Below are 10410 nucleotides of genomic sequence, written 5' to 3'. Positions count from 1 at the left end.
CCACCCGCGGAGGGTGAGAAGGGAATTTTTTTTTGCCCAGTTATAAAAGTGCCGTGAAGAGCAGAAAGGACAGGTGGATCCAGGCCCAGAAGGCTGTCCTTTTGTGTCTTATTTAGATTATCTTAGCTCATGTTTTAGATAAGCTTAGTTTAGCTTGTTATATTGTTGTCTGTTTTTACGATGACTCAGTATTTTTGTGTTTTAATGTTGTAAAGCACTTTGAACCGCCTTGTTGCTGCAAAGGGCTATATAAATAAATTTGACTTGACTTTGACTTCAAATTGTTTTATCCATCCATCCATCCATCCATCCATCTTCTTCCGCTTATCCGGGGTCGGGTCGTGGGGGTAGCAGCCTAAGTAGGGAGACCCAGACTTCCCTCTCCCCAGCCACTTGGGCCAGCTCCTCAGTGGGAATCCCAAGGCGTTCCCAGGCCAGCTAAGAAACATAGTCCCTCCAGCGTGTCCTGGGTCTTCCTCTGGGCCTCCTCCCAGTGGGACGTGCCCGGAACACCTCACCAGGGAGGCATCCAGGAGGCAGCCTAATCAGATGCCCGAACCACCTCAACTGGCTCCTCTCGACGTGGAGAAGCAGCGGCTCTACTCTGAGTCCCTCCTGGATGACTGAGCTTCTTACCCTATCTCTAAGGGAAAGCCCAGACACCCCGCGGAGAAAACTAATTTCAGCCGCTTGTATTTGCGATCTCGTTCTTTCGGTCACTACCCAAAGCTCGTGACCATAGATGAGAGTAGGAACGTAGATCGACCAGTAAATCGAGAGCTTCGCCTTTTGACTCAGCTCTATCTTCACCACGACAGACCGGTACTGTGCCCGTTTCACTGCAGACGCTGCACCAATCCGCCTGTCGATCTCCCGCTCCATTTTTCCCTCATTTGTGAATAAGACCCTGAGATACTGTTTATTGTTATCTGAAAATGTATAATACATTCACCTTGAATTTTTGGTTACGTTGTTTTATGAAAACATGATGTAATCACTGTAATCAAGTACTGTGTAGGAGAAACACAGAAACAGAAGTTTGTTGTTAAACACAATACCTTGTTACATTCTACAGTAATGCATTATGTGGTAGGTAATTCATAAACCTTGATGATTTTTTAAAAACTATATACTTAAAGAGAATTGAATTTAAATTGTGTATTGCATGAACAACTGACATCCATTAGTGGCAAAAACCCAGGAGCTCAGTATGGACCAAACCTAAGTGTATCATAAATCCAACTCTTGGGTTGAAGGCGGATGGCATCAAAAAGACACCTGTAATCTACACAATTATAAATCTGTCAAGATGGTTGGCAAAAAATAAAAGAAGGTGGCTGAAATCCAGTAACTTCACACAGCCACATGCGAGAAGGAGGGACCCCTCTATGCTATAAAAACTGTTTGCAACTCTGTAAAACCATAGTCATTGTCCCTGTACTACAAGACAACTGACTCAGTTCTTCTTTCTTCACAAGTCTTAGAATAACTGATAAGATGTTCACAAATATATACACGTGACCCAAAATAATCACGATTCACTCAGGGCAAAATGAACTTTTCAAAGCAAAGTTGGTAAAAGATGACACTAGGTCAGAGGTCATAAAAACAGGTGATTCTTCATGCAACAGTCTAGATTTGTCATCAGATTAATGTTAAAGGGTGCACTTATAGGCAAAGAAAATGTATTGAATGGACTGTAAACTGACTTAACAGAGAAAATCCAGATTCAAATTGGGTTAATTTATACCTTCACGCATTGAATCTTAAAAAAATGTCAATGAGAAGATGAAAGATATATTTATATTATCATTAATAAGGTAAAAAATAACATGATTTGATTAAATATTCAATTCAATTCAATTCATAACTTAACTGACAAAATTAAAACTAGCCATGGCCCTCTTTCTCCCTCTAGTGGTTCACAAACAAAAATTATCACATAAACAAAAGTATTGATGGTCTCAGTACATTATCATTTACCTATAACATCTCTTGATGTCCTCTGTTGTAGCATTCTTGTCCACTCCAAGCACAGCGTACAGTGATTCTCCTGATGTGGACAGAGTCCTCTGCCTCTGCTGGTCCATGATCTTTGACTCTCTTTGTCCTTGTCTTACCCGCTCCCTTAATGACTCAATTCCTCACCTGGCAGGTGAAAAAAGAAACAAGAAGCATATATTTAAAATACATATAAAAACTGATTAATAAAAATTGATACCTTGACATAACTGCAACCAGAAAACAAATGTAATTTGTTTCTATACCAAGTAACTTACTTAATAATAAAAAGGTTTTAAATGAAACCTTTGCTACTCTGTGATTCAGTTCTTTATCAGACAAGCTGCCTGTCAGATAGTAAAAAACCCAATCCTGTTAACTTCATGATCTTGTTAGAAATGTGGCTTTCAAAGTGAGGAAACCGTTTCGTTCGAGTAAAGCTGAATTAATTACCAGATACTGGCAGGTAATGGTATGCTATTACGCAAAACGCCATTGTTTTTCTATAAAAAATTGACATTAAAAAATGTTATGCCTGACAGACCATGGTATTTAAGCATGTAAAGCTTCCAATGAGTACTATAGTTTTTACAAGTGGTTTTCTTAGCAAAAACATCAAAAGTTTCATTCACTCTCAGTCAAAGTGGAGGGATTGTTTAACCCAAAAAAGACAGGAGGGTTGCACAGAGGCTAAGTACCTGAATGTGTTGCTCCACTCTCATGTAAACAATCACATCTTGTTCGACCAAGACTGAAATTACCAACAGATTAACTGTTTTCTTATAGTGATGATCCTCCTCTTTGTATATATAATGATTCTTAGAACTGCAAATTTCCAGCACTTGCCCGGCTGTGCCTCTGATTGTCTTTTTGTTCTTAACTTTTACCCAATCATTGTTTCTCATGAGTCATGTATCACCTGACCTCCTATAGTCGACCCAATCAGAAGCAGTGTAGAGCAAGTCATGACTTCCTGTTTTTAACAGATATCCTGTAGGTAATGTAGTTATATGAATTGGCCGTAGTTTACAGTTAGTGACACTGATGCTGTGTACCAGCAGGTTTATGAGAAGTGGCAGTACACTATAAAAAGTGATGGTATGCTAAGGACGAGCATTTTAAAGTACCAGTACTGTGTGTCAGCCCACTTGGAGACCTGGTTGTAGTTTTTGTCAAGCCTTGAAAATAAAAATATGTGCTATCTCATGCAAAAAAATATGGTGTGTGATCTTGCATGATCTCTTGAAGTATGTGTTGTGAATAACTCAGCTAGTACCTCACCATATTTCAGCTCAGTTTCTGTAAAAACATCATCACTTCACTTTTGCCTTCTGTGATGGGCAATAAAGAAATTGGTTATTAATTAGGCATGGAGCAAATGGCCCAAGTTTGAGTCCTGACTTGTGGTGCTTTCAGTCATATATACCAGTACACAATGTCCCTCCAGCTAAAGACAGACGGCCAAGAGTTTTGTGTCCCAACAACACATTTACCGTAACATAACTTTTATTTAAAAAGTGGTGCCAAAGACAAAATAGACAAAAGTAATAAAACTACAAGCAGGAGGAGAACAATATGGACAATATGGTTTAGTGGTTTCTGTACAATTTACAACACAGGGACAAGAAGGTCGCACAAATTGAGTCAAATTTCTGTGAAGAATTAATTCAAACTTTCCTTTTAAGGTACAGATGACAAAACAATTTATTCCTGCTGAGTCAAACACTCTGCAGATGGATGTGGAAACCATGAAGAAGCCTTTAATGCTTGCCATAAAACAATGATTAGGGTAATTTGAATACTGTTTCATTCAACCAAGAAGCACAAAAAGGCGGAAAAAAATGGAGTGATAATGAATAAACACAAATGAAAAACTTCAAACTAACTTATGCCCCTTTTCCACCGGCTCTAAAGGTCCTGGCTCTACTTTACTCTGCTTGCTTTGCGCACGTTTCCACCAGCAATTTTTTTGAGGCTGGTCCCTGCTTTTTTGGTCCCTGCTTTGGAGTAAGGCCAGCGGGCTGGCCCTGCTTTCATGGGTGACGCAAGCTTAGCTCCCATGCAAGCTTAGCTCCCATGCAAGCTTAGCTCCCATGCAAGCTTAGCTCCCATGCAAGCTTAGCTCCTGTTCACTCATTGGTCATGGGTGTGGCCAGATGCAACCATAAGGAGCAAAGAGAACAATGATATTCAACAGCGTTAGTTTACCCTGCAACGTTTATGCCGTCTGTCCCCCAGCTGAAGGCGCTGTAAAGCCTGAAATCTCCGGCGGATAACAGCTGTCCTACTCCGTGCAACAATCGCGGCATCCAGAGCATTTCTTCCACTGCGCCTCTCTTCCTCAAGTCTCAGAAGAATCCCCATATGTTTAAAAAACAGCAACAACACAGGGCCAACGTTGTCCATAGCTCTTCCGTTGTCTCCACAAATGACACCAAGTTTCGGTAGCGCACTCCCCCCGCCCACAACATGAGGCGTTTCTCTGCTACCGACCAAACTGGCCGGTGGAAATGCAATGCATTTTTTTATAGAGCCGAGCCAAGCCAGGCCGGGGCTTCTGAAATAGAGCCAGTGGAAAAGGGGCATATGGCCCCCTTCATACTTCATGATTACCCCAGTAGCAAAACAAAACAAAAAACAGATCTTGGTAGTCCTTGCAAAGTCCTCAGGAATGTATTAAGAACTTCTCTTTTAAACATGATTGGTTCTGATAGGACATGAAAGGTTTTAAACATGCAGAAACCTCTATACAGGGTGTCCCCTAGAAAAGAGGCTAAGCCCGATGGTAGGCGGCCGTTTGCCGGCCAACCATGATTCAGTAAAAAAAAAAATTAAAGTTGACAAATATGGCTATTTATTATGTGATACTGTAGGATATTTGTGTCAAATATTTACACAACTACAGTTTTACAAAAAGGCACTTTTAAAATACTTTTTTTTAAACAAAAATACATCTAAAATAAATACAAATTGTTTGTACCTAATTCCAATCCTAATTTAAGTCACATTTACAAATAAAACATAAATGAAAAAGTGCAAACAAGGCACCAAAACAAGTCTCATGTCAAGGCCAATGAATAACAACAGAGAGCTCTGAAAAACAGAGAGATGCTGTACTGTACCGTGCTTTTTGTGGCACAGGCTGCATGTTGGACCACTACATGTAACAACAAAACAAACCAAATCTAATGCTGAATTTAATGGCATAATTTTACTGTTAAACAAGAATAAATTATATTTATATTTTCACTAAGTACAAAACATGCTTAGCATATTTGGGCTTGTAAAGCCACCCGCTGAATTTCAGCTCAACTAACCATTTTTGGTTAAACCCGCTCGTTCGATGTTTATTGCTGTAGCTCCGAATGCAATCACACCCTAAAAAAATAATCATCTGTGTCAGCTGGACATGTAGGGACAGATGAAAATAGTAACATGTAAAAAGTATTGTTGGAAAAGGCAAATTACAGAAAATTATATTGTTTTTATGCAGAAAAAGTGACATAAAAGCCTAATTAGGGATCAAATAACATGCACAGACATGGACAAATTTTTGGACCCTTTTGCTAAAGAAAGAAAAACACACAGAGCTCACTACAATAGCTTGAAACTTCAAAGTCAAAAGTTTAAATACACCTCATTAGTATTTGGTACTATTGCCCTTAAACTGTATGACTCGGGTCAAACATTTTGGATATCCTTCCACAAGCTTCTCTCAAAGGTTGGCAGGAATTTTAGCCCATTCCTCCTGACAGAACTGGTGTAACTGAGCCATGTTTGTAGGGTGCCATGCTCACACATGCCTTTTCAGCTTTGCCCATAAAGTTTTGATAGGATTGAGATCAGGGCTTTGTAATGGCCATTCCACAACATTGACTTTGTTATCCTTAAGCCACTTTGTAACCAGTTTGGCAGTATGCTTGGTATCATTGTCCTTTTTGAAGACCCATTTACGCCCAAACTTTAACTTCCTGGCTGATGTCTTGAGATGTTGCTTTGGTATTTCCACAAAATGTTCTGTCCTCATGATGCCATCTATTTTGTAAAGTGCACCAGTCCCTCCTGCAGCAAAACAATCCCACAACATAATGCTGTCACCCCCGTGTTTCACAGTTGGGATGGTGTTCTCAGGCTTGCTAGTGTCCCCCTTTGTCCTCCAAACATAACAATGGTCATTATGGCCAAACAGTTCAATTTTAGTTTTGTCAGACCACAGGACATGTCTCCAGAAGTTAAGGTCTTTGTCCCTGTGTGAATTTGCAAACATTAATCAGGCTTTTTTATATTTCTTTTGAATTAATGGCCTTTTCCTGGCAGAATGGCCTTTCAGCCCATGTCGACACTGTCATGATTTGGGGCCTTTGGGTTTGTTTTTGTATTGGATTTATTGTTTTGTGTTTCTATTTTTTTGTGTGTTTAGTTTTATATTAAGTCTTTGTACAGTTTTTACTCTTTGTGTTCTTGCCATCATTTCCTTTCCTCTGCTCAGTAGTCCTATCAGTCTGCCTCAACCACCCACACCTGTCCCTTGTTTGTAATCAGTCACCTGTGTTCATTTAGCAATCACCCTCTGCCTTTAAATCCCGGTCATTTTCCACACTTACTTACTGGTTCATTGTCACTTCCATGTGCTGTCTGGTTTTTCTCGTGTCTTGCAATCCTGGATTTTGTACATTTTTGTTATTTAGTTTTCTGTTGTGGCCATGTCAGCCATTTGTTTTCTGTATCTTTAAAATAAGTCTTTATTTAGTTAATTCCAAACATGAGTCTGCATTCTGGGTTCCTTTCCTTGCAACCAGACAGATACAGTACTCATTTCACTGTGGATAAAGACACTCTCTTACCAGCTTCAGGCAGCATCTTTATCTGGTCTTTTGCTTTTGTTCTTGGGTTGATATGCACATTTTGGACTAAAGCACGTTCATCTCTGGGACACAGAACCCGTCTCCTTCCTGAGCTGTATGATAGCTGGACATTACTGTCTTGTTTGTACTTGCGTACAATTATTTGTACAGATGAATGAGGCGCTCACAGGCACCCAAGGATAAACCAGACTTGTGCAAGTCCACAATTCTCTTCTTGATATCTTGGCTGATTTCTTTCGACTTTCCTATGATATTAAACAAGGAAGCAGTGTGTTTCAGGTGTGCCTTAAATTACATCCAAAGATGTATCTTTAATTAGCTCAGATGTTATCAATAAACCTATCCTATCAGAAGCTTCCAAATTGGCATAGTAATCTTAGTGTAATTAAATGTATGACTTTGAAGAAAGGAATACGAATTGCCTTAAAAAGATTCTCACTGTCATTATTCTGGCATTTAGCAAAAAGAAATAATTTTGAAAATCCTAATTGATCTGAAACAGGAAAAGTTTATTCTGATTTCACGTCAGACAGTGTGAAAAAATACATATGTGTGTGTGTCACTAACATGTACAGTAGTTAGTACATCGCCTCTAGCTTCGTGAACATAGCGATTACTATGGAAAAAGAAACTGTAGTAATAAACTGTTCTACAACAAAAATGAAATTAGTCTAGTCTGTTCCGTAATATAATCTTTGGCCATTGAACAGATCAACATCTGCCACTTGTCTCTCCTTACGTCAACTTTTGAAACAAAAACACACTAGAAGCTGCAAAATAAATCCGGCTTTATATGTTGTTTTCTAACTACTATATCTTTTTACACAAGTTAGGTTTACTAGGTCTGTCCCGTTTGAACCAACAATAGTCAATATTGAATCGAAACTGAATCAAGCCCTGCCTTCCGTCTCATAACTTGCTCAGGACTCCTGAATGCTAACCAGACTGGGACGTATACTCGGGAGTCAAACCGGAGTTATGGTGGATAATCTCCAAGGCACAGCATCAAAGCAAAGCAAACAGCATCCATGTTGGTTAAAGGGGTGTTAGCTAGGTCGTGTCTTAGGCTGCATTTAGCACTTAGCTTGCTAACTAATCCAAGGACAACAAAGCTGACTAATGTTATCCCCCTAGCTAACTCTATGTGTGCATTTCTTACCTTTTCTTCCACTCGGACACAACGGCTTCTAGTTTGTTTTCACCTGAAGTCCACCGCAGTTTTATAAATCTCGCATCCCAGTTTTTCCACGGCTAAACCATTTAAACAGCCGGTGGGACAGCCACCGAGCTCACCACTACACCAAGAGGGAGCGAGCTGTCAATCTGTGATAATTCGCGGAAACCCACTGTTTCACTGTCAGCCCGCTCGCTCTGGGTGACTGCGGGCGCGTTCACGAACGAAGTTGTCGTCATCACGCTACGTTTTTGGTTGACGGTGCTCAGAGGAGAAACTTGTGGGTGAATCCTGTTTCAGGTATGTGAACAGAATTAACTTGAACAATGTATTTTCACTTTTTAAGAACTCTTAAGACTAATGTTGTTAAATGTTAAATGGTTTAGGCTGGGTATACTAGCCCGTGTAAGACTTCAGCTTTAGTCGATCAGCTTTTTAGCCGTGTCATGGGCTAACGTTAGCATTAAACCCAGAACTCATCAAAGCTAAAAGTTAGAAGCTGAGTAGCTAAATGCTAATATGGTTAGCTTTACTTTAAAAAGTGTGTAAAACTAACAAATCTCTTAATAGAGGCGAAGCCTGTGAATAATACATTAGCAATAATAATAATACATTACCAACACAAAAGTGGATAGCTATGATCGTGCTTTATCTATGCCAATTAAACAATAATCAAGATATGAAACTGTCAGTGTACCTTTAGCCCTGCCAAGCTAAATTAGCCATTTCAGTGTTTTGTAAGGTTTAGAGATTAGTATTTTTTAAATGTATCCTTTCGTGAAAATTCGCTTGTCATGCACCTCATCTTAAGAAAAAAAAAATCCACAAAAACAACCATGAAAAGACTGTAAAGGTAAAAAATAAGTCAGTTCGTCCAGGTTGTAGCACGAGGTCGATTGCACAAAAAAGCAGAATGATGACTGGGGCCAAAATGATGCTGCCGGAGTTCTGATGAGAGTTAGGAGAGATCATATTTCTCTAATTTTAGCTTCTCATCGTTGACTCCCTGTCAAATAAATAATAGAATTTAAAGTCTTTTAACATGTAAAGCTCTCAACAACCAAGCTTCATTTTAATTTAAAGGCAGACACTTCTTTAAGGACTAGGACTTTTAAGACTTTGCGTTTTGATAAATCCTCTAATTATTTATCTTGAGCTATCCTTTAGTTATGCAGCTATAGGCTTAGACTGCTGGGGGACAAATTGACAACATTTCCTCACTCAGCTGCTGTCTTTAACCGCTCTACTCTTCATGTTTGTATTTATAATTATTTCTATCATTACCATGTTTTTTTCTTTGTTTCTCTTTCCAAAAAACTCCACCTTGACCAGTCATTCTACGTTTGTCTGTGTCTCTTTCCTGTCCCCTCTAACCCCAGCTGGTCAAAGCAGATGGCCGCTCATCCTGAGCCTGGTTCTTATGGAGGTTTCTTCCTGTTAAAAGGGAGTTGTTCCTTTTCACTTTTGCAAATGTGCTGCTCACGATAGGAGACTGTGATAAAGTAAAGAATTCATGCAATCTTATGGTTTCTTTATATAGATAACTTGGATTTTTTATTAGATTATTATAATATATGTGAATGTTTTTGTACAGTGCACTGAGATGACTTTTGTTGTGAATTGGCACTGTGTAAATAAACTGAACTGAAGAATTTCCACAGTACGTTATTTTTTTGTTTTGTTGCAAGTTTTGCCTATGCCTTGCTGCCACTAAAAGTCACATCACATTTTTTTCTGATCAAGCCACACATTTTGATTTTTTTCCCCACAAAGTTGCAGGAGGAGCCCTGAATCCAAAATTGTGACAGAAACAGAATAATAACAGGCAAATAGTAGTAAAGGTGCTTCAGTGCTTTCATATTGCTACCTTTAACAACTATTTGAAAAAGCTGGAGTCAGAAGTGCCTCAGTTGGTTTTGATTTCTCTGTACAAACATTTAGTTTATAAGACCAGACAAATATTAGACCCACCATTTTTTCTTAATTTTCAGTGACTTGGTGTAAAACTTTTTACCTGATATTGTAAACTATGGTGTTTTAGAGCAGAATCTGTAATAGGTTTTAATGAATGTATCATCTGCACTAGTGCTGGGCGATATAACGATACATATCGTGGGGACGATAGAAAAGTGTCTATCGTGATATATTTTCTTCTATCGTCTCTATCGTTTCTATCATATTTGTATCAATGATTCGTGTAAATATTTCATAACCTAGGCTACGACGAATGTATTATTGTTGTCACTTTGCATACATTCAGTTTATATAAGTGATAAATAATAAGAAAAAATAGCTATTTTGCGAAGAACCTCCATTTTGCGACATGACGCTGCTTTACGTGTGGGTTTGCGACATGCTTTACGGCAGCGG

The 10410-nt window shown here is 39.0% G+C and overlaps 2 protein-coding genes across 2 annotated transcripts in view; one reads left to right on the top strand and one right to left on the bottom strand.

Annotated features, from left to right (window-relative positions):
* LOC108250532 (dnaJ homolog subfamily C member 5) overlaps positions 1-8196 on the bottom strand; it is a 33126-nt gene extending 24930 nt beyond the window's left edge. The window contains exons 1-2 of the mRNA XM_037977118.1: positions 8026-8196; positions 1984-2148 (exon numbers count right to left, since the gene is read on the bottom strand). Coding sequence (XP_037833046.1) covers positions 1984-2090 — 107 coding nt within the window. The 5' untranslated portion in view covers positions 2091-2148; positions 8026-8196. The remainder of the gene's footprint in view (positions 1-1983; positions 2149-8025) is intronic.
* A 33-nt stretch (positions 8197-8229) lies between these two features.
* LOC108248651 (proteasomal ubiquitin receptor ADRM1-like) overlaps positions 8230-10410 on the top strand; it is a 25526-nt gene continuing 23345 nt past the window's right edge. Inside the window, exon 1 of the mRNA XM_037977119.1 lies at positions 8230-8340. The gene's annotated coding sequence lies outside the window, so the exon portion shown is untranslated. The remainder of the gene's footprint in view (positions 8341-10410) is intronic.

Source organism: Kryptolebias marmoratus, linkage group LG8 (genome assembly GCF_001649575.2).
Source record: "Kryptolebias marmoratus isolate JLee-2015 linkage group LG8, ASM164957v2, whole genome shotgun sequence".
Taxonomy (NCBI): domain Eukaryota; kingdom Metazoa; phylum Chordata; class Actinopteri; order Cyprinodontiformes; family Rivulidae; genus Kryptolebias; species Kryptolebias marmoratus.
Note: the sequence above shows the minus strand (reverse complement) of the source record. Positions and strands in the feature narration are given on the sequence as shown.